At 34.2% G+C, this 25,549-nt stretch overlaps 1 protein-coding gene across 8 annotated transcripts in view; it reads right to left on the minus strand.

The window, feature by feature from the left end:
* XRCC4 (X-ray repair cross complementing 4) overlaps positions 1–25,549 on the minus strand; it is a 393,136-nt gene that overhangs the window by 334,444 nt on the left and 33,143 nt on the right. For all 8 annotated transcript variants that reach the window (XM_074207876.1, XM_074207874.1, XM_074207871.1 and 5 more), the window contains 2 exons: positions 18,819–18,968; positions 17,360–17,535 (listed from right to left, as the gene is read on the minus strand). In XM_074207876.1, coding sequence (XP_074063977.1) covers positions 17,360–17,535; positions 18,819–18,957 — 315 coding nt within the window. In that variant the 5' untranslated portion in view covers positions 18,958–18,968. The remainder of the gene's footprint in view (positions 1–17,359; positions 17,536–18,818; positions 18,969–25,549) is intronic.

Genomic DNA, 25,549 nt, shown 5'->3' on the forward strand with positions numbered 1-25,549 from the left:
TATTTTGCTCTTTTCCAATTTGTTTCTCCCTGGTTTGGAACTTAAACCATATCTGTCTACAGCCCCTCCCCCCAAAAAAAGACTTTATTATAGAACCTTCTTTCTTCATTTTGTGAACATTTTTTAAAAACAAAGTCAGAGTCAATATTTATTAAGCACCAACAATGGACTAACCACTGGAACCACTGGACTAAGCATTGGAGTTATAAAGAAGGGGATAAGAAAGTATGCGGCCCAGGGAGCTCATAATCTAATGGGGGAAGGAAAAAAAATATAAAAAGAAGCTTAAAAGCAGGGTGGATGGGGGTTACCTGATCTGAGGAAATAATGAGGTCCAGTGGACTAGGGAGGAAGTGATCTGAAGAAGTGAGAGTTTCAGAGTTCATTTTGGCTTTAGGAATGATGAGTTACTGAAGCTCATAAAGTTTGGGAAAGAGCTGGGTTTAACAGGGATTTTTTTTTTAAATGTTTAATAAAATTCAGAATTAAATTTGTCTAGGTTAGGATTTTGCTATTTTGTTTTTCTTAGATTTTACTTATAACTTACACAATTTTATGAGATCAAATTATTTGCTTTATCTATTTCCTGTTTATTTGATTTTCATTCATAATCATTTAAGTTTGTAATACTGTTGCCACATGATTCAGCACAGCATTTTTCTTTATTAATATCTATTTTTGTGATTTCTCATTTCTTCATTTTTGATTACCAATTTGGTTTTGTCTCTTTTCAAAAAATCAAATTGGGGCAGTTAGGTGGCACAGTGGATAGAGAACCAGCCCTGGAGTCAGGAGGATCAGAGTTCAAATCTGGCCTCAGACACTTGATAATTGCCTAGCAGTGTGACCTTGGGCACTTAACCCCATTGCCTTAAATAAATTTTTAAAAAATCAAATTAATGGGTTTTTTTTTTCAGTTTTCTCCATCACTTATAGCTTTTGTTTTTGTTACTAGCTCAATTGTTTTCTATTTGACATTCTGTTTTATTAATTCTTTCCTTGAGGCTGTTTATTTTTAATGGAGCATACTGCATTAAACCCTTCTTTATCTCTTTTGCAAATAAAAGCATACAGTGATATAAATTTCCCATAAGATCTTCCTTAGTTGCATTCCATGTATTTTGATATGCTTTCTTAATGTTATTCTTTTTACCATTATTTTAATTATTTCTATTATTTGAACTGTGATCCACTTATCATTTAGGATTTTTTAGTTTCTTTTTTTCCAATCTCAATTATAATTAAGGGCAGTCCATAATTTTAGTTTATTTTTCTTTACTTTTTTCCCCAATCCTATGATTTTATCAGTATAGTGAACTCCTTATAAGGAAAGTCCTACTACCAAATCAGATCAGTATCTGTTCTACAATTGCAGAATACTATTTGGGCCTCAGAGGTCAAGTGCCTTAGAATTACACAGGCAATATGCATCTAAAGCAGGTCTTAATCTTCATTTCAGCACTGGAACTCTAACTCCTCTGTCATACTGTCTCTCATATTTCTTTTGCTGCTGACATTTCATTACATGATAGTACATAAAAGATATCATTAAAATTTGTTTTTGTTTATGAATTATTTATATCTTATAAACCGTTTTTGTTTTAGGATCATGAGGGAGAGGCCTGAGGACATCTAGGATTTCTATTCAAATTTATTAGTTCTTTATGTTTATTTTGCTATTAGACTTGTCAAACTCTGAAAAGAATGTGAAAGATACCCAGAATGCTATCTTGGTCTTTTTTAATGTTAAATTGTTTTCTTTTGAGAAACTAGCTGTTAGACTTACACTAATAATATTTTCTTGGGGCAGTTGAGTGGCACAGTGAGAGCAGGTCTAGAGTCATCTTCCTGAGTTCAATTTTGGTCTCAGGCACTTACAAGCTGTGGGACCCTGGGCAAGTTACTTAACCTGTTTGCTTCAGTTTCCTCATCTATAAAATGAACTGAAGAAGGAAATGGTAACCACTCCAGTGGGGTCAAAAGAAACTGAACAATAACATTTCACTTATATTAACATTATAAAGCATTCTTAGAACTAGAAAGACTTAGATTTAATTTTAATTTTTATCAGAGAAAACTGTCCAAATCTGCTAGAACAAGAAGACAATATAATATACATTGAAAGAATACACAGAACCCCTCCAGAAAGAGACCCCAGGATAAAAATTCCAAGATCTGTTATAGCCAAATTCCAGAACTCTCAAATATAGAAGAGAATACTACACACAGGACCTATCAACCTCAACGCTGAAGGGCTAGAAGACCTGAATACCATATATCGGAGGGCAAAGGAACTGGGATTACAACCCAAAATCTAATGACCTACAAAATTCAGTATATACTGTCAGGAGAGAAAGGGATATTCACTGAAATAGAGGACTTCCAGAATTTCCTAACACAAAGACCAGACCTTAACAGATAATTCAATCATCAAAAACAGGACTCAAGAGTTGCATAAAAAGGTACATTAAAAGGGGAAGGAAAAAATAAAACAAAACAAATGTCAGTCAAGATCATCAAATGGTATACAATCCTAAAAGGGAAGATATAACACTTCTAATTCTTGAGAACTTTACTTCTCTTAGGATGATTAAAAGGTTGAATATAAATAAAGAGATTGGACTTAAAGGATATGGGTATAATTGGGTCTTGTCTTTCCATTGAAGAGGTACAAGACAATATCACTATGCTTGAGACTAAAAGACTCAAAGAAAACAAGGGTGTTAACTTTAAACTTAAGTGTCTCATTATCCTTTGACCCACTTTAACTCTGCTGTGCTGACAAAGCTAGCACCTATTCTAATGAGGGCATCATAAACTGGGTGGTCCTGAGTCAGTGCCTCTGTAACTTAAAATTATTTGTAAAGTTCTCAAGTGAGAACTTCAGAGCCTCCTAGTACTTAGAGACCTTTAAGATTCTGGTAATTAATTAAATCTGGGCTTAATTTAATCTCTATTTCACTTAACAAGGGGTTAAGTACACTGGGTGGGGAAAGGGGGTAAAGTGTGAAAGAAAATAGGCTAGGGGGAAGGGGTTCAAATAGTTCAAGAAATTATTTCACTTTGGATGATACTTTGGTTCATGAGGAGGATTGTGTGTCTTTGGAGAGTACTTGAAAAGGGAATAAGGTAAAAAATGATTATAATTATAATTTTATGTAATTTGAGACAATGCCGCTTATCAAGCAATCAATCTGTGAGATACTTTGATAACAATAGAGCTTATCAAGCAATCAGATAATCAAACTATGTTTGATGATTCCTAGCCCTTGAGTGGTAAATAACACCAGGTGAAGAGGCACAAAGATTTATCATTTTGGAGGGAAAGAAGAAAAATTATTTTAACACTTGAGTAAATTCTATTCAATAGATTTGGCCCAGAGAGTGAATAAGATTCTCACTTGGGTTTAATCTACAGGGAAGGGGGAGACTAGGAAAGGGAAAGATAAGGCAAGAAGGGACTGATAAAAGGGAAGATGAAGGTATAAGTGAAAAATTGAAAGTTAATTATTAAAAGAAAAGTTAAAGGGGAGAGTAAAATTTTGGTGAGGAGGAATAGGAGTTAAAGGAAAGAGGAAAATATAAATGTAGAACGATAGCATAGAGAAAAATACAGAATTAGTAACCTTTAAATATAAATGTGAATGGGATGAACTGACCCATAAAATGGAAGTGGATAGCAGAATGAATTAAAAACCAGAATCCTACAATATATTGTTTACAAGAAACACAGTTGAAGTAGACAGATACACATAAGGTAAAGATAAAAGGATAGAGCAAAATATATTATACCTCAGCTGAAGTAAAAAATCTAGGGTAGGGAATCCTAATCTCAGATAAAGTAAAAACAAAAATCAATCTCATTAAAAGGGATAAGGGGGGGGCGGCTAGGTGGAACAGTGGATAGAGCACTGACCCTGGAGTCAGGAGTACCTGAGTTCAAATATGACCTCAGACACTTAATTACCTAGCTGTGTGGCCTTGGGTAAGCCACTTAACCCCACTGCCTTGCAAAAAAAAAAAAGGGGGGGGGGATAAGGAAGGAAAATACATCTTCTAGTGGTATAGTATCCACGTTCCTAAAGGAAAAGCTGAGTGAATTACAAGGAAACAGAGAGCAAAACTTTAATAATGAGGGGACCTCAACCTCCTTCTCTCAGAACTAAATAAACAAGGTGAATGAAATCTTAGGAAAACTTAAGATATGATAGATCTCTGGAGAAAACTTAATGGAGACAGAGAAGAATTATTTTTCTGTTTAGTTTATGGAATCTGTATTAAAAAAATGACCATATTCTAAGGCAGAAATAATAACCAAATAATAACCAAAGGCAGAAATAATAAATGCACACTTATCAGATCATGATACAATAAACATTACATGTAATAAAGCACCATGGAAAGATAAACTAAAAATTAATTGGAAAATAAATAATTTAATTTTAAATTATGAGTAGATCAAACAGCAAATCATTGAAATAATCAATAATTATATCCAAGAAAATTAAAACAATGAGACAACAAAACAAAAATTTTGGGAGATAGTCAAGGCAGTTTGGAAAGGAAACTTTATATCTCTAAATGCCTACATGAATGAAATAGAGAAAGAGGAGATCAATGAATTGGATATGCAACTAAAAAAACTAGAAATTCGAAATTCTGAAAATCAAGGGAGAGATTAATAAAATTGAAAGCAAGAAAACCATTGATCTCATAAAGAAAACTAAGATTTGGTTTTTGAAAAAGCCAATAAAATAGACAAAATTTTGGTTAATCCGATTAAAAAAAGAAACAAGAAAATCAAATTACCAGTATCAAAACCAAAAAGGGTGAACTAACCACCAATGGGGAGGAAAGTAAAGAGATAATTCAGAACTACTTTGTCAAACTGAATGCCAATAAATTGGATAACCTGCGTGAAAAGGATGAATATTTACCAAAAAATACAAAGTGCCCTGATTAACAGAAAAGGAAATAAAATACTTGAAAAAAAAACCCATTTCAGAAAAAGAAATTAAAGAAACCATCAATAAACTCCCTAAGAAAGTCTCAAGGTCCAGACGGATTTACAAGTGAATTCTAATAAACATTTAAGGAACAATTAATTCCTATTCTTTATAAACTATTTTTAAAAAAATAGGAGGAGTTCTGCCCAATTGCTAGTATGACATCAACATGATGCTGATACCTAAATCAGGAAGAACCAAAACAAAGAAAATTATAGACCAATCTCCCTGAATATGGTTGCAAAATAATGAATATTGATAAAATTTTAGCAATGAGACTACACCAAGTAATTACTAGGATAATATACCATGATCAGGTAGGATTCATTCCAGATAGGCAAGGATGGTTCAATATTAGAAAAACACTCAATATAACTTGAATACATCAATAGCAAAACCAATAGAAATCATATGATCTCAATAGATGCTGAAAAAATCTTTTATAAAATACAACAGCATTCTTATTAAAAACACTATAAGTTTTAGGAATAAGTTGAGTTTTCCTTAAAATAATTAGTATCTATCTAAAAATATTAACAAATATTATATGTAACTGGAATAAACTCAGAGCATTTCCAATAAAATTAGAAGTGAAACAAGGATGCCCATTATCATCATTACTATACAATATAGAATTAGAAATAATAGCTTAAGCAATTAAGAGAAAAAAAGAAATTAAAGGAATCACAATTAGCAATGAGGTAGGAAAGTTTTCACTCTTACAGATGATATAATGGTAAACATAGAAAACTCGAGAAATTCATCTAAAAAACTCCTTGAAACAACTAACAAAGTCAGCAAAGTAGCAGAATATAACATAAACCCACAAAAATCATCAGCATATATGAACAATGAAGCCTAAGAGCAAGATATAGAAAGAGAAACGGCATTTAAATTATAGACAACAATATTCCAGAACATAACTCCCAAGAAAAACCAGACACTGTATGAACACAATTAAAAAGCACTCCTCATCCAAATAAAGCCAAATCTAAATAATTGGGAAAAATGTCAATTGTTTGTGGTTAGGTTGAGCTAATATAATAAAAATGACAATTCTACTCAAATTAGATTACTTACTCAGTGCCATACAAATTAAATTACCAAATAACTATTTTACAGAGTTTGAAAAAATAGTAAAAAAATTCATCTGGAGCCACAAAAGGGCAAGAATAGCAAGGGAACTGATGGGAAAATATAAAGGAAAGTGGCCTAACTATACCAGATCTAAAACTGTATTATAAAGCATCAGTCATCAAAACTGTCTGGTACTGATTAATAAAAAGCATAAATAGATCAATGGATCAGGATGGGTACAAAAGAAACTGCAATAAGAGACTATAGCAATCTACTATTTGACAAAGCTTCTGAGATAAGAACTCACTATTTGAAAAAAATTATTGAGAAAACTGGAAAAATAGTATGGTGAAAATTAGGTAGAAACCCACATCTCACATGCCATACCAAAATAAGGTCAAAATGGTTAAAGAACTTAGTCATAAAGGGTGACACCACAGATAAATCAATAGATCAAGAAATCCTCACTCTATCTATGGAAAGGGGACAACATTATGACCAAAAAAAAGAGAGTACATTATAAACTAAAAAATGAATTATTTTTGACAATATTAAATTAAAAAGATTTTGTACTAATAAAATCAATGCTGTCAAAATTAGAAAGTTGGGAAACAATCTTCACAACCAGGAGTTCTGATAAAGGTCCATTTCTAAAGTTATAGAGAATTGCATCAAATTTATAAGGTTACAAGTCATTCCCCAATTGATAAATGGTCAAAGAATATGATTAGATAGTTTTCAAATGAAGAAACTAAAGTCATACATAAGCACATAAAAAAATGATCCAGATTGGCTAAGATGAGAAAAAGTGAAAATGATCAATGTTGGAGAGGTTGTGGGAGGATTGGGGCATTGATGCTTTGCTGGTGGAGTTGGGAATGGATTCAACCATTCTGAAGAGCAATATGGAACTATGCTCAAAGAGCAATAAAACTGTTCAATCCCTTTGACCCAGCAATTCCAATTCTAGGTCTATATCCAGAAGAAATTATAAAACATGGGGGTGGAGCCAAGATGGCAAGAAGAAAGGTTCGAGTCTTAGGCACTCTCTGATAAAACTTCTAAACTAAGGACTCTAACTAAACTTTCAAGAGATAGAACCCACAGAGGGACCCAGGGAGGCAGTTCTCCTACTCAAGGTAACCTGGAAAAGAGCAGAAAGGCTCTGCTCCCCGGGGTCAGAGGGGTGGCCCGCCAGAGCGAAAGAACTTCAGCCTCCCGGAGGCAGCCCCAGGACGCTGGGAGCCATGGCTCACAGCAGCCGGGAGAGTTTCCTGAGCTACATCCCAGGGAGCACCAGGCACAAAGTGAGGGAACAGCAGGGGACCTCTGCCAGAGCGAGCATGTGGAGCCCAGCCCTCAGGGCACACAACCAGCAAAGTGGTCTTTTGGCAGCCCAGATCCAGGAACATAAGCAAGCAGAGCCGGTAAGCAGGAGACCCCAGGGCATGAGCCCATTGAACCTAGGGAGGGCAGTGAAGAAAGAGACTGCAGAGCTCTGTCCTCTGCCTCTGGAACAGGACTCTGGGGCTCTGAACACATTCAGATCCTGATCGCAGTCTAGGCCCCCCCATAGAACAGCAGGGCCCCCCCCCCACCTCAGCCCCATGGCAGAGGGGGGGCACTTATGGTCATTCACAGACCAGGAGGGAGGACAGAGCCTCACACACTGAGACCCTTGTGGGAGTGTCCCAAAAGCTCAGGAAGCACCCCCCAAAACAGGCTTAGGCTGGGAAAATGAGCAGAGAAACAAGAGGAACACCATTGAGAAATATTTTGCAAATGAGCCCAAGAAGGATCAAAATACTCAGTCTGAAGATGAGGAAGCACAAGCTCCTGCATCTAAAGATTCCAAGAAAAACAGAAATTGGGCCCAGGCTATGATAGAGCTCAAAAAGACTTTGAAAATCAAATGAGGGAGTTAGAAGAAAAACTGGGAAAAGAAATGAGAGAGATGCAGGAAAAACATGAAAATGAAGTCAGCAGTTTAGTCAAAGAAATCCAAAAAAATGCCGAAGAAAATAGCATGCAAAAAACCAGCTTAGGTCAAATGGATAAAACAGTTCAAAAAGTTATTGAGGAGAAGAATGCTTTAAAAAACAAAATTGGCCAGATGGAAAAAGAGATAAGAAAACTCTCTGAGGAGAGCAAATCCTTCAGACAAAGAATAGAATTCAGGGAGATGGATGAATTTACCAGAAATCAGGAATCAATACTTCAAAACCAAAAAAAATGAAAAATCAGAAGAAAATGTGAACTACCTCATTGGAAAAAAACAACTGATATGGAAAACAGACTTAGGAAAGATAATTTAAAAATTATTGGAATACCTGAAAGTCATGATCAGGAAAAGAGCCTTGACATCATTTTCAAAGAATTACTACAGGAAAATTGCCCTGATATTCTAGAAGCAGAAGGCAAAATCGAAATGGAGAGAATCCACCGATACCCCCAAGAAAGAGATCCCAAAAAACCAACCCCTAGGAATATTATAGCCAAGTTCCAGAACCCCCAAGTCAAAGAGAAAATATTACAAGTAGCCAGAAGGACACAGTTCAACTATCGTGGAGCTGCAGTCAGGATCACACAGGACTTAGTAGCAGCTACATTGGACGCTCGTAGGGCTTGGAATACAACATACCAGAAGGCAAAAGAGCTTAGAATGCAGCCAAGAATGAACTACCCAGCAAGGCTGAATGTCCTCTTCCAGGGAAAAAGATGGACTTTCAATGAACCAGGGGAATTTCAAATGTTCCTTTTGGAATGGCCAGAGCTGAACAGAAGGTTTGATCTTCAGATACAGGACTCAGGTGAAGCATGGAGATTGGAGGAGAGGGGGAAAATATGAGGGACTTAATGATGATGATGAACTGCATGTATTCCTGCATAGAAAAATGACACTGATAATACTCACATGAACCTTCTCAATTAATAGAGCAGGTAGAAGGAGCTTTTATAGTTGAAGCACAGGAGAAAACTGAATTTGAAGATAAAATATGGTGTAAAAATGGAGTCAATAGAAGAAAAGGGAAATGTAATGGGAGCAAGAAAAAGGAGAGGGGGGAATAGGCCAAGATATTTCATATAATAAGATTTTTCTTTATTACAATGACCTATTGCAATGATATGGAAGGGGAGAGGCAAGGGGGAAATGAGGGAACCTTTGCTCTCATCAGAGGTGGCTAGGAGAGGAAACAGCATATATACTCAATAGGGTATAGACATCTGGAGTAAGAAGGAGGGGGGAGCAGGAGGAAGGGGTGGGGATGTGAATAAAGGAGGAGAGTATGGACCATGGGGGGAGAGCGGTCAGATATAACACATTTTCTTTTTTACTCCTTACAAGGGGCTGGGATTGGAAGGCCTGTCCAGGACCATAGGGCCATGTGGTTTCTGGGCCTAAGAGGTGGTATGGGGGCTCAGGGCCTCTTGGCCCCAGGACCAGGGATCTGTCTGCTGTGCCACTCAGCTACCCTACAGCAGAGTCAGAGTGAAAGGAGAGAGAAAATATAGTACATGGTAGTGGAGAAATAAGAAAGGAGGGAGTTGCGATCAGCAATGGCAACACTGGAAAAATATGGAAGTAACTTTTGCGATGGACTTACCATAAAGAATGTGATCCACCCACCCCAAAATAAAAAGAAATCATAAAAATATGGGAAAAGTCACACATATTTCAAAATATTCATAGCAGCTCTTTTTGTAGAGGCAAAGAATTAGAAATTGAGGGGATGCCCATCAATTGGGGAAATGGCTAAACAAGATATGATACATGAATACTATGAAATATTATTGCTCTATAAGAAAGCATAAGTGGTCTCTACAGAAGCATGGAATGAGTTACAGGATCAATGCTGAGCCAAGGGTGCAGAACCAAGAGAACAATGTACGCATTAACAACAAAATTGTGAGATAATCAACCTTGATGGAAGCAGCTCCTCTCAGCAGTTCAGAGAGTTAGGATAATCATATTACACCAGTTATGGACAATATCAAAAAAATCTCTTCAGAATCTGATGAACACATTATAAAAATGTGTCTATTTCCTTTAATCCTAATTTCTCATACCAAAACCAACTAATATGTAAAAATTTACCAAAAATAAAATAATTATGTACAATGTTAACCTAACTGTTCACTGTTGAGGGGAGTGGAAAGGGAGGGTAGAAGGAAATTTTTTAATACATACATACATACATATATATATATATATATATATATATATATACACACATATATGTGTGTATGTATATGTACATATATATACACAAAGGGATGAAAGTTGGAAAAACTTTCATAATATGTATTTGGAAAAATAAAATATCAATTAAAAAAAGAGAGAACATGAAATAAACACTGAGGATGATTTAGAGCTTGATTAGACATAGACTGTCCTAGGTCATCCACTGAATCCTGAATCATTGCCAGTCATCTTGACTTTTGTCTTCTCACTGGACCTTGATGACTCTGGGAAAATGAGACTGACAACTTTCTGCAGTGCTACCTCACTTAAATGCAATTCATGCATATGGCAAGACATCGTCTCATGAGTTCACTGATCCTCTTCAAAAATGAAGGATGAAAAGCAAGAAATCATGATTTCAATTCCTTTATATTTATATTTATCTCTTTTGAATTTGAGTCCCTAGACACATATATATGCATATACACATATGTATGTCTGTGTATAAATACACATATCTACACGTGAGTGAACATATTTTTATATACACACATACATACCTTCACATCTTTAAAGTGTGCTTCTTATAGCAGTAAATTTTGGGAAATTTATTTTCCAATTCATTCCTCAATTTGTCTATTTTTAATTGGGGAATTCAATTTATAAGCATGTAAAGTTGTTGGAGTTAAGTATGATTTCCCCTTCATCAGGTATATTAACTGCTTTGTTTTTAACAGTCCAGTCTTAGCCTGTGAATGAGCATGAAACCACATACACTTCTCAACCAAAGCAAATATAGATCAAGTTAATCTGCCTTTGTAACAATCCACCCTAAATTACTACACTACACTCTGCTACCAACACTGTAAACAGCTGGAATTCTACTTTTAATAATAAAACATTTCTTCTCTTTTCTTTTCTTTTCTTTTCTCTCTGTCCTAGGCAGATTAGATAAGAATATGGTTTAGGAATCACACTCTAGAAAAAAATCATAGTCCAGCTCTTGATTTCTCAGGAGAAAAATAAAAGTTTTTGATGTCAAAGAAAAACCATCTTTTCCCAAAAAAGTAATTCTCAGTTTTGTAGAGCAGGTAATACAGGTCACTCAATGTGTTATATTTCTCAGTGGATAAGAGCACTGGGTCTGGAGTCAGAAAGACTTGAGTTCTCCAACCTTTCTGGAGAGCAATTTGGAATTATACCCAAAGGGCAACAAAAATGTGTATACCCTTTGACCCAACAATACCACTACTGGGTCTATACCCTGAAGAGATTATGAAAAAGGGAAAAAATATCACTTGTACAAAAATATTCATAGTAGCCCTATTTATGGTAGCAAAGAATTGAAAATTAAGTGAAGTTCCTTCAGTTGGAGTATGGCTTTAACAAACTGTGGTATATGGAACATTATTGTTCTACTAGAAACCAGGAGGGATGGGAATTCAGGAAGCCTGGAAGGATTTGCATGAACTGATACTGAGTGAGATGAGCAGAACCAGAAAAACATTGTACACCCTAACAACAACAAGGAGGTCATGATCAACCTTGAAGGACTCGCTCATTCCATCAGTGCAACAATCAAGGATAATTTTGGGCTATCTGCGATAGAGAATACATCTATATCCCAAGAAAGAATTGTGGACTTTGAACAAAGACCAAAGACTATTACCTTATATTTAGAAAAAAAAAAATTGTTATTTTATTATGTAATTTTGCGATCTCTTATATTTTATTTTTCTTCCTTAAGGATATGATTTTTCTCTCACCACATTCAACTTAGATCAATGTATACCATGGAAAAAAAGTAAAGACTAACAGACTGCCTTCTGTGAGGGGAGGGGGTAAAGAAGCAAGAATAGGGGAAAATTATAAAACTCAAAATAAATAAAATGCTTCTTTAAAAACAAAATAGAAACTCCCTGTGAATAAAAACTATTTCCTAAAAAAAAAGAAAGACCTGAGTTCAAATCTTGCCTCAGACACTAGTCACTCACTGTTTTCCTTAATCCAATAGAGGAGGAAATGGCAAACCACTCCAGTATCTTTGCAATAAAAGCCAAAAGCCAGTATTGAAATGCTGAGTTCCATGGAGTCATAAGTTAGATAAAACTGAATATCTGAACAACAAAAAACAACATCACATAATTTCTTTCATTTGCTTTCACTCCTAGCAAATCTATGATTTAAATTGATTGAAATTTGTGCTTTTTTTTTTATTATATGAATGGCTTTTTCTAGGTTGCATACAAAGGTCATCCTTTTGATTCTGAAATTCTAGAACTATGCTTCTGGATAAATTTAATTTAGGATTCCTCTCTACCTGAATATTGTAAATCTATCATTTTCAGTCTTCCCGTTTGTTCTAAAACTTTTGGCATTTTGGGGGCACTATTTCTTGGAATGATATAGTCATAGAATTTTGAGGAGTTCTCTTTTCATATATTTCTTGAACATCAATAATACCTAGAATTTCTAGAAGAGTTCTGTCTTCTAGTTTTGTTGATTTGGTTTGGAGTGATTGGGGTCTTCTAGTTATCATTTTTAAAAATAAAAATAAATAAATTTGGTTTATTATTATTTCTTCTTAATATGTCATTTTAAAAATTCTATGTGGAGGAGTGGCTAGGTTGCGCAGTGGATAGAGTACCAGCCCTGAAGTCAGGAGTACCTGAGTTCAAATCCAGCCTCAGACACTTATTACCTAGCTGTATGGTCTTGGGCAAGCCACTTAACCCCATTTGCCTTACGAAAAAAAAAAAACCCTAAAAATTCTATGTGGGCTATGTTGTTCCTCAGAGAATTTACTGCTTCTTAAGATCTTCCATCTTCTCCCTTATATACTTAGTCCCATGTCCAATTTTCTGAATTTTTCTTAAATATTTTTCGCACTTCTATATGCCAGGGCTTCCTTTATATTCCTTATTGGAATTCTATAACAGATTGTATGCTTTTTTAATATTCTTTGTTCTAGAAATAAAGCTATTGTTCCAAATTTTTATTCTTTTCTTTAGAAGATTTCTCTTATTTTTTCATTATATTTTATGCCAGCCTCTTTTTAAATTACTCAATTCTTTGATTTTAATCCATTTTTACTGTACAGTATTCATTCATATTTTTATTTATTGCTTTTCTTTTCTTTATTTAGAGAATTTGTCACTGCCCTGATGTTATATGGGAAATCAGTTTTAGTAATAATTATTCACTCTACCATCTTGATCAATTTATTTTAGACAGTCAATAAGGGATTTTGTAACTACTGCAATATGCAATCAGGGAGTTTGAAACTAATACATTTAAACTCTAGTCTCACCAAGGCATTTGAATAAGTTGATAGGAGTCCAGTCACTCACTCAATGACCATTTTTTGGGTGTGAACCATAAGTCACACACGATGCTAACTACTAGGGATACAAAAAAAAAAGGCTCTTAAAGAACTCACAGTCTACTGAAATACCATTCATACAATATGCACAAACAAAATATATGTGGAATAAATTGGAAATAATCTCAGAAGTTAACAATATTAGGAAAAGACTGAGAAAGACTTTGTGCAAAAAGCTGAACTTTTTGTAAATCTTAAAGGAAGCTAGGGCTTCCAGGAGGCAGAGATGAAATAAGAGAGTGTTCCAAGCATGGTAGATAGTCAGTGAAAGGGCTCAGGCTCAGGGGATGGAATTCAGAAAGAAGATTAAGCTCTGTGTGTGTGTCTGTAAATGTGCACAAGTGTGCATATGTGTACATATACATACATATCTATAAAGTTTATGTGTGAGAATATAAACTCACATCTATTATATATTTGAGTTAAGATCTAGCAGACTCACTGAAGAGATAGCAATCATTAGCATTAAAATGGTTTCTAAGCATCTGCTTCATGACTGGGAAAAAATTAAATCAGATGAATTTCTCCTAATAACTATATAATTCTGTCAATAGAAAATTCTTAGAATTGAGAATATTCAGACGACATGAATTTTATGGCTGGCAGAATGAGGGAAAGGAGTTGGAATATATGACAACAAATAGCAAAGAAAAACTCCATTGCAACTACTCTAAAGACAAGGTTGGAAGAAAATAGTGATATTTAAATACATCAAATACATCACATATGAGAGTTGAATAGATTACCTAGCTATATTTAGATATTGTCAACTAAACCTTTCAATATATGCCTTTCCAGAAGATTGCATCCTCACCATCTCCCCACTCTCTTTCCTATGTATGAGTTCCTTCCCTACTGCCTAAGAACAGAACCAAGTGGAGGCACATTAATAGTTTTTGACAATTAGAGAATAATTAAATTAGTTTGTTATCATGAAAAGTATCCAACTGATCATTAAATGATATTCTTACACTCTATAAAGTATTCCATTTTGATAATTTATCATCTTATAATTCAGTATTATTTACTGAAAAAATAACAAAGTAACTTTAAATGTGACTTTCAAATATTTCCTATAAAATGGGATACCTCAGAGACAGAGTAGATTATTGAACCTGTAATTAGGAAATCCTGAATTCAAATTCCACTTTAGATACTAGTTGTACTATCCTGGGCAAATTAGTTAATTCTCTAAGGCTAAACTTCTTTTGTAAAATGGGAATAAAAGCAGCATCTATTTCTGAGGATGGCTGAGAGAGTCAAATAAGAAATGTACATAGTAGAGGGGAAAAAATGCATTAAAATAGATGACATACCAAGAAGAAAAAAACATCCTGACAGATCTGAACATTGTACTGAACCTAATGAAGTTCAATGAGAATATTAATATAAAAGCTTGCACATGGCACAAAAAAATCAACTTCACACATAGAGAATGGAAAAAAGAAATGGAGGTTATAATGGTTTATAAATTCAATATGAGGCATCCATGGGATGTGCCAGTTAAAAAATTTACTGAAGTCTTACATAGCATTAGGGAAGGCATAGTTTCTAGGGGGAAAAAAGGGATTTACAGTCTCTAGGTACAATGCCTTACTTGGACCTCATATGGAGTACTTCTTTCAATTCTGGACACTGAGAAGAAGAGTGTCCAAAAGAGAGAGAAAACAAGAGAATTTAAGCAAAAAAAGGATAAAAAGATGATGGCTGCCTTTAAGTGAAAGGACTATTATATGAAGGAGAGCTTAGACTTGTTCTATTTGTCCCCACATAGGGACTTTGCAGTAGAAGTTGCAAAGTGGGAAATTTAGCCTTGAAGTCAGGAAACAAACTTCCTAATAATTGGAGCTATCTTGGATATAGGTTGGGCTCTATTCATTACAGGTAATGTTTTGACATATACAGAAATTTCATTTAAGTGAGACAGAGTTGTACAAAGTCTCAGCCTCACTCTCTCTTCCAGAGATGTCAAAATTCAGTGGCAAGCAAAAGTCAAGATGACTGGGAATGGCATAGGATTCAGTGGATGACTGTGGCATCTTCTATGTCTGATCAAACTCTAAGCACTCCACAGCAGCTGCTACAACTACAATGGAACAAATTGTTTTCATCTACTCATTCCACCAGGGAAAGTCTTCATATGCTTAGGAGTTAGACAATCCCTTAATTCACTGATGGATTTGAGGCCTGTTGGTTACCTTTAGCCTGGTTTAGTCCATCTATTGTGATTGTTTGGTTTTTACCAGGGAATGATCACTATGCATGCTACTTGGAACCACAGGTGAGAGTTGAGTGAAAGTGGACACCAAAGGTGAATAAGGGGGCAGAGGTGCTAGTCCTAAACACTCTCTATACCCCATGGATTGGCCTAAATAATTGCTGAGGTTCCTTCCAATTCTTCAATTCTAAGATGCTGTATGACTTTGCTACTTTTCATTATTGTTTGCAAACTTTTAGGTAATACTAAATTACTTTTAGGTAATACTAAATGAATCTAGTATAAGAGTATGTGCAGAGACCTATTGTTGAACACTTAATAATAAGTAGGTGTAAAAGCAATCATTTATTCCTAATTTTCTTATGGGAAAATTGTGTGTGTGTGTGGGGGGGTACTTGTAGAAGAATTAAGGATTAAATACATACATACAAATAGATACAGATGTATGTCCTCCGTTAAATTCTTACTTTTATTCCTCATTGTAAAGCAGAGGCAACCCTGGGTAACTCAAAGGCAGCAGACTTCTGGAAAGACTTTGAGTCTGGGTCCAGAGATGTAACAAGATATGTACTGTCCAAATAGCAGTCTAACAAAGTTGGATATTTTCCTAAATAGGTTAAGGACATTTTAAGCTAGGCAATCCTTAAAGACAATTTATTAATATATTGAGATCTTTGTTGTTCAATTTAGTTATAAATCAAAATGTCTCAAATAATTTATATTTATAAATGAAACTCAAACTAGATTTCATTCACAATATGTTTCATATTTGAATGAGCATCCAGAGATGAAAAAAATAAATAAATCCAGTTTCTGACAGGTTGCCCAATTGAATATTAAATATTTAAACATTTTTAACATAAATTTATTTAACTTTGCTTCCATTTCAATGTTAACTAACTCTATACACTAAAAAAATGCCTTTACATTTGCTAGAATATGCTTTATATTATATAACATTCTGTGGTTTAATTTAAAGAGGGAAATGAAATATAATGATTGAAATATTTAAAGCTATGCTTTTCTCTGTTTCATCAGAATTTGTCCAAGCAGGTTCTGATGCCACTCTATCCAAATGGGTATGACTTCCAAGCTGACTTTGACAAAGATACTCCATCACACAAATTATCTGTGAAATATCTGAAATCATCAAGGAGAATACAACTAACAAAAATAATCACATAATGATTTCATGGCAGCAAGCCCTTATAGTAAATTATGTCCCTTCATGGACTATACCTAAAATATTTTTATAAGAAATGCAGTAATTATATTATCATTGATAAAATTATTACTGAAATAATACTCACAAATCCTTGACTTGAAGCTTTTTGATGCAATATCTTTAACTGCACCTACACTCAGAAATTAGTGATTAAGAGCCATATGTTCTGCTCACAATGTGCTTGCTATTTGCTTTCTATAATCAACATAATTAAATTGTGTTGAGAGTTTTGACATTTTATCATATGAAATATGAAAATTTTACTTACAGAAACATCTTTTAAGCTTTTTTCATAGGAGAAATGGCAGTTCTCTTTAGAAAAATTGAATTTGTACAGATTAGCTGTTTCTGTTCCCATCACCAATGCTTTTCTCAGTTCATCAACATACTTGTCTCTTTCCATTGCCATATCATCAGCTTCCCTGGAAATCTCAGATGCAGTCACTATGGGAAAATATTAATATATTTTTTAAAGTGTCAAAACAAAATTCTAACTGGAGAAAATATGCATTTATCTGTTGAAATGCACTCTTCACTACTAGAACTAGCAGACACTTAAATATAAAAAATTGTAATTATTTTAATACTAAAACAATCACCTCCATTTAATTTATTATATATATATCTATTATGTATTCTTAGTAAGGCATTCATTTTCTTGCAAAAATATTATTATGGATTATGCAAATGTCTTAGTAGAGCAAGATTTAAAGAAACTTAAAATTTCTATATAAAATTGAACTGCACAGGATGATACCTGGAAGGAACTTTAATGTACACTTAGTCTAATTTTCCATTTTAAAGATGAAGAAACTGAAGTTCAGAGAGGTAAGTTGTGCAAAGTGGCGCAGTGAAGAAGATTCAAGGCCTGGATTTGAATCTAGATATTCTAATTTCAAAATCAACAATCTTTCTAGTAACTTGATCTGTCTCCCTAAGCAGATTCTTCCAAACACAGAACTAAAATTCTTCTCTCTGTAACTTCCATCCATTGTCTTAACTCTTTTTCCTTCTGCAAAAATAAGGACAGAAAATCTTTATTCAATCTTCCTCATGACTTCTCTCCCAGTAAAAAAATAAATAAAATGCTAACATGCTCATTCCTTCAACTGTTCCTAATCATTCAGACTATCTATCTTGGTCACTCTCCTCTGTTTGGACTCTAATTTGTTTCATCTTCACTATCATCATCATCATCATCATTTTAAAGACTGGGCCTCCCTGTAGAGAATTTTTCACAGGTCCAAATCTACTATAAATCAGCACTGAAGCTTTGACTTATTCCAGTTTCCATCTATGCTAAGTCAGATGGGCTATCTGTTGGGTAGTCTCGCAGAATTAGTGCTAATAATCAATTTAGCCTACTGTACTTCAAAAGTCCAGAGCTCAAATAATCTACCAGTCACAGCCTCAGTAGCCAGGATTACAGGTCTCCTGCCATCTCAGGTCAATTTATTTCTAAATAAGTGATCAGATCACAAAAGAGGTACAAAACCCACATAAGACAAAAATATTCACAGCAGCTCTTTTTGTGGTGGCAAGGAATTGGAAATTGAGGGAATTCCCATCAACTGGGGAATGGTTGAACACACAGAGAAGTGCGTTCCATTTACAAACAAAAATAAAATAATTAAAAGTATGCTGCCTTTAGTTTGTTTGAGATTCATATAAGCTATGTTATTAAGGCACTGAAAAATGGTATAAAATTGAATATTTGTTATTATTACCTGCTCCACTCCAGGCTAACTGACCATCTGTAAGAGTTATGTCAAAACCAGAACCTAGATCTTTTTCCCAAGATATTTGTAGAAAATAAGTCATGCTAGGTTCGGAAACCATATGGATTCTGCTCACATTTCGCTCCATTCTTCATTCACCTATTATGGAAAAAGAGAATGATCATTTAAATTTGTCTTGATGTTCTCAAAGATTCTCTGTTTATAAAGAAGGAAAAAAACCTCTGTCAAAAATAGATATTGTTATATTTTAACATTACTTGCCCAATAATTTTAACTATCCAGAATATAGCCGGAAAAATGGGAAATCCAAAAGGTGGCACACAAAATCCACTCTCACAACAGAAAAGGCCATTTAGAATCTATTTATTTTTATTTTGCACATAATTCTATGAAGTTTAACTATCTGGTTTGCAAGTTCACAGAAAATTTGAAACTATTAGACAGTCTCCTAGTAATTTATATTGGAACAGAAGCAAGAAACAACAGTTCACTATGAAAAAGGAAGGAAAAACCCCTCCAAAGCATTGTAGAGTTATGGGACAAGTGCATCCAAATGCTATCAATGGATGTAAGGAAATCATTCACACAAAAGATCTGAATATTATGATAACCTAGCTAACTCATTAAGAAAAACTTTAGATTATGATCAGCACAATGTCTATTTAAGAACTCTAAGAAGTATGAAAAGCATGTCAGATAGATTTCTATCAAAAATGCTTTTTATTTTATTTTTATGAGGTGAACAGGGAGTGCATTGCAGTAATGGAGAAGAAGATATGGGAAAAGGTAGAAAATAAAATGTCTGCATGAGGAAGAACAAATTTGGCTAGAACATATAAGGAAATAATATATAATGTAATGTAATGTAATATAATATAATGTGATACAGGAAAAAGGTAAAATAAGCTAGCAAAAGGAATCTAAAATCAGATTGTGAAGAGAGGGCTTCTCTTGGAAATTAGTGGCATTTTCAGACCTGTTCTTTAACAACATCCATGGGAAGAATGAATGGGGAAGAGACTTGGGAAGAAGAGATGTGGGAAGAGTTATTGTTGCAATGGTCCAGGTGAAAGGTGATGAAGTGAACTAGAATAACTACTGCTGAGTGGAAAGAAGGTAACACATGTGAGAGATGATGTATGTTTGTAGAATCAACAAGATTTAGCAACTATTGGACTTGAGGAATGAGGAATAAGTGACAATTTAGAAGGCCTCTGAGATTGTGGATCTGAAAGACTGAAAAGATGATATTATCCTCTAAGAAACAGAGGAGTTAGGAGGGCAGAATTTCTGTGGTAAGACAATGATTTGTATTGGACATTCTGAATTTAAAATGTTAATGGGACCAGTTGGAAATATCCAATAGGCAGCTGATGATGCATGGAGATTAGAGATAAATAGATCTGAGACCTCTTCCTATAGGTAAGAGATAAAATCCACAAGAACTGATGAAAGATCACTAAGGGGGAGAATTTAGAGATATAAGGGAAGAGAGTTCAGAATATCTCTGAGGTATATCAATGGGAGTAAGATATGGGTGAAGATCTAGAAAAGGGATCTAAGAAGTAGTCCAGATAGGCATAAAAACCTAGAGGAAGTAGATCACCAAAATCCATGGAGAAGAGAATTATCAAGGAAGAAAGGGAGATCTATAGTGGCAAATGCTGCCAATATGGCACAAAGAATTAATTACTAGAAAAGATTATTGGGATATGATAACATTGAAATCACTGGTAACTTTGGAAAGAACAGTTTTAGTTGAATTGGTCAATCATAAGCAAGGACTTGAAATTTGTGTGATAAGTGATAATGTAAGTTTTATGAATTGTGCGGAGTAGTTGGAAAGGGCTTGTGCCCAAATGCTTTCCCTTGAGGGGAAGAAGGGAAGGAGGAAAGGGAGGTCCTCAAATATAAAGTAAAAATATAAGTCAGGAGAGCTATATAGTTCCTTGGAAAGTGAAGGGAAGAATTTTTTGATTGTTTTCAGATGTGTCCAATCCAAGGCATGGGCTGCTTGCAGTCCTCAAAGCCCATTCATGTGTCAATATCACATTTTATTATTATACTTATTGGCAATATAGATTACATTGTTGTCAAAAAAAATATTGAATTCTATATATGTCCCTTGACAAGTTTTGTTGGGAGATGTGGCCCAAAAGAGTTAAAAGGCTGGACATCAATGGTTTAAGGAGCTTGGTATTAGTCCTCTAGGTTTTCTGTCAGGTGAACAAAATTTATACTTTAGAAATAAGATAGAAACTGGATCTGTGATTTTATTGGCATAGAGAACTCCCAAACGAGGATACTCCCTGTGCTAATTTGGGTCACCACCTTCTATGTAACCTAAAGTCTTACATAATTACTTGGAGAACTAAAATTTTAAGTGATTTACTCAGATTCATAAAGCCAGTGGATGACAGTAGTGGTACTTGAGTCTAGCTTTAAGGCTAACTTGCTAGTCACTACCTAATGCTGACCTTCTATAGTCTATTCTATATTTTAAAAATAGAACAACTGAGTTAAAGGAGGCAAAAAAAGAGACAAGACAGTTGTTCTAGGGGGTTAGCTGTAAAAGGGAGAAAACATAACAAAAGATAATTTCAAAAATTGTAAGATGTTAACTAAAAGAACTGGTTAAGGGAATGAGACATCTCATTGTACAGAGAAAGTATACTGCAAATAATATAGGCTAAAAACCAAAAAGATATCATCATTTGATGAATATTTTGTTGAATGAAGTGAAGAACTCCACAAGTGAAAAGGGTTAATCAGTGAATTATCCTACAGGAATAATCAGGCCAAAGTAAGGTTCTTCCAGGAAAAAGGAGTTTAAGAGCATATGAAAAAAGAAAACATTTTCCCCCATTCATTTAGTAGTTTTATTTTTTCTTATCAGGGATTAATATGTTAAATATTATAAAGCACACAAATATGCATTAGATCTAGTTTCTACCCCTTGAGAATTTATAATTGAGTAATGTTAGGGACTGCTGTGTGTGTGTGGGAATACTGTAAATCTTCATCACCTGGTGCCCTTGAGTAGCAGAACTTTGTTTTACCAAGTGCATGGGAGTGGGAGTGGGAGTGGATTAGGAGTGGATTAGAGACTGAGGAGGATATTTAAGCACTGGTATTTTGGTAAATAAAGAGAGGCCTTGGTGTACAAAGGAAGAACTTGTCTTCTTTGTCTCCCACCCCTCCAACACTCAACACTTCAACAACAGCCTGGGGAAAGGATAAGGGAGTCCAGAAAGGAACTCAACAGAGTAAGAAATCCAAGATTGGTACAAGACAATTGCAACTTCCATATAACTAGTATACACAAAAAACCTAAAGGCATTCTGAAATGAAAGATCTATTTATTTATCTACAATAGGCTTTAGGTTCCTCAGCTGGAAAATATAGGGAATTAGATCACATGATTTAGAAGGTCCCTTCTAATAGTGTATAACTATGACCCAATTCTAATTTGGATATCAGGTGCTCTTAAAGGTGAAGAATGCAACATTTAAGCTAGACAAGAAAAAATAGAATTTCAAAAAGGTCAAAGGTATTCTGAAAGTGCCATCAAGAGAATAGTAATCAAGACTGATTAATGTTAGGAGATAATGATGTTGATCAGTCTTGTTTGATGCTTCATAACCCCATTTGGGGTTTTCTTGACAAAGATATTGGAGTGATTTGCCATTTCCTTCTCAGCTGATTTTAAAGATGAGGAAATTGGGACAAATAGGATTATGGGAAGTCCACAGGGTCACAGGGTCACAGTAAATAAAGAGGCTGGGCTTCATTTAATTTTAGGCAACTTAATTATTATGTTAACAAGATAGTATAATACTTCAATGCTTCAAAGGGTTTGCACTTTTATTCATGTTGGCATTCCTTTTTTCAGTGCAGATCATAACTTATTATTCTCAAACTGTGCAATTCTTATCTATATTCTCACAGAAGTCTTTCACAGAGGTCAATGATAGATTTAAAGTACACCATTTATTGGATTGGGAGAGAGGCAGACTTGAACAAGAGAAATCAGTGAAGTAACTCTTTTGATATTCATTCCAGCTATAAGATAAAAAACATATGAACTCCAGGAAAAATCAGGTGAAACTTTAGAGAGGCATGTCATCCTTAATTCTAATAGTTCCAGACCTCTAATTACAGAATTTTAGAGATGGAGGGACCACTAAAATTATTTAGCATAATCCTCTCATTTTACAAAGAAAAGAACTTCAGAACTAGAGAAATTAACCTCAAAATCACATAGTCAGTTAATAATATGACAGATGGTAGGGTTTGAGGTCTAGAAGTCATACCCTTAATGAGAGGAACTCATTTTTTTTCTAATTTGGAAAATCTATCTAGAAGGTGATGAACTCAAACAGGTGCCATCTCCTATACATAGGTAAGGTATAGAAAGATACCTTCTTTTGGGGCATTTTTAAGTTTAGAAATACATAGCTGGATATAGAAATGTAATGCTACTAGTTGTCAATTAAATGGCCTCCATGTTGCTTGAGAGTTTGAGAAGAGCATTCTTGAAATCCCTAGTTAAAACTCAAAATGTATTTCCCCATCAAAACACTGCATTGGTTTCTAGGTGACTAACATAATTATAACTTTAACATGACTTTAATTACATTTTAAAGAGTATTATAATATGTAGTTCAAAAAGAGAATCATGGCTGCTCATTTTCAGTTAACACTTTGCTATCACAATTTGCATAATATCCAAGTATCTGAATGAGAGGTTATTCATTGAGAAGATCACAGGAGAACTGATAAAGTCCACCTAGAGCAATCCCCTCCTTTTGAAGATGAGGAACTGAAGCCCAAAGAGATGAACTGAAATACTCAATATTACAAAAGATAGCATTCAGATCCTTGGACAACAAATGCAATTCCCTTTCCACCATGTCATACTATTTCTATGTACTACATATTTTCTTGACTACAAGAATTCATGTTTTAAATATGAATTACTTCTTGTGCAAAGCAATCGATATGAAGCAATAAAAAACGTTTACTATACAATGGCATGTGCAAATAATTTATGTTCCTGTTTAGTGCTTTGGCAAGGTAAATAATAGTATAAGTAATAATTCCAGGCACTCACTCTCAATTATATTCAAGTATAGCTTTTTTTTTTTAAAGACATCACAGGTGTTAAAAATATGAAAACTTTTAATTATAAATATGCTACATTTAAACAATTACAACAGTCTTCTAAAAGGTACTCCTAAATCCAATCTATCTCATATTTTGAGAATAAATTTTCTCGTTGCTTTCATCATGTCATTATTTTACTTAATAATTTGCCATGAGTTCTAATTTTTATATCAAATCGAAACTCCTGCATTTAAGCATGAAAGTCTTCCAAAAACAAATCCCATTCACTTTGCTAAACTTCTCTTTCATTATTTCCCAACAGTCTCTAGTCCAATGAAGCCATTTCCTTACTATTGTCCACCCACATCTCATCGTAACAGTCTCCATGACTTTGCTTATAGCAATTCTCACAGTTATAAAATCCTTTTCCTCTCATATCTCTCACTTCTAAGAAAGCACATAAAACCAATCCTTTTTATGAAAGGTTCTCTTAGGAAGTCCCAACTCGTCCCAGTCATTCTGCATCACCTGAACATACTTACATTTTAACTGCCACCTTTAATTTTGTGTGCTTTTGGTATATTATCACACTAAAGTCATTGTAAAATACTCAAACTATATCTTTTTCATGTAATGTTATTTCTTTTTCAATCAACAAGTATTTACTTTCTCTGTCCCTCAACACCCTCCTCACATGAAAAACAAAACTAAAAAACTTGCAATGATAAAATAATAATATGCATAATCAAGAAAGACAAATTACAGAATTTTTCATGTTCTAAATTAGTCTCATTCTGAATTCATCACCTTTCTATCAGGCGATAAGTAGTATGCTTCATAACTGGTTCTTCAGAGTAAAGAACTGATAAGTTAAAAAATTATCTACTGCTTTATGCTCTATTTATTGATCCATTAATTTCTTAAGATAAAGCTATTTAGGGGCAGCTAGGTGGTGCAGTGGATAGAGCATGGGCCCTGGAGTCAGGAGTACCTGAGTTCAAATCTCACCTCAGACATTTAATAACTGCCTAGCTGTGTGACCCTGGGCAAGTCATTTAACACCATTGCCTCAAATAAATAAAATTTTAAAAAAAGATTAAGCCATTTAGTCTCCTGGTCCTTTAGTGAATGTAATTTTGTCTTTTGTAAAAAAAAAATCTTTGTAAAAGATATCTTTTTAAAAAAGATATTAATATTTCTGATTTTCTGTATTTATTTATGAGGATTTTAATGCACCAACAAATGGAAAATTTTTGGAAATGAGCCATACAGTAATGAGAAATATGTTCGTTCCTGTGTATCTCATTGAATAACTGACAGAAACACAGTGTATCTAACTTTTCTAAAATTCTATTCAGTTTCTTAACTTCATTCTTGGCTTTTGATGTTAGATTTGTCAAGGCCTGAAAAGGCTATGTAGAGTATTACAACTATTTTGCTTTTACTGGCTATTTTTCCCTATAACTCACTGAGCATTTTCTTTATTTGTTGCTAATACACTTAGTGTGTGTTTGTACATGTACTATATATATAAATATATATATATATGTGTGTGATTTACATATATATAAAATAAATATATATATAGTATGTGATGTATATATATCACAGAT

This window comes from Macrotis lagotis, chromosome X, assembly GCF_037893015.1.
Source record: "Macrotis lagotis isolate mMagLag1 chromosome X, bilby.v1.9.chrom.fasta, whole genome shotgun sequence".
Taxonomy (NCBI): domain Eukaryota; kingdom Metazoa; phylum Chordata; class Mammalia; order Peramelemorphia; family Peramelidae; genus Macrotis; species Macrotis lagotis.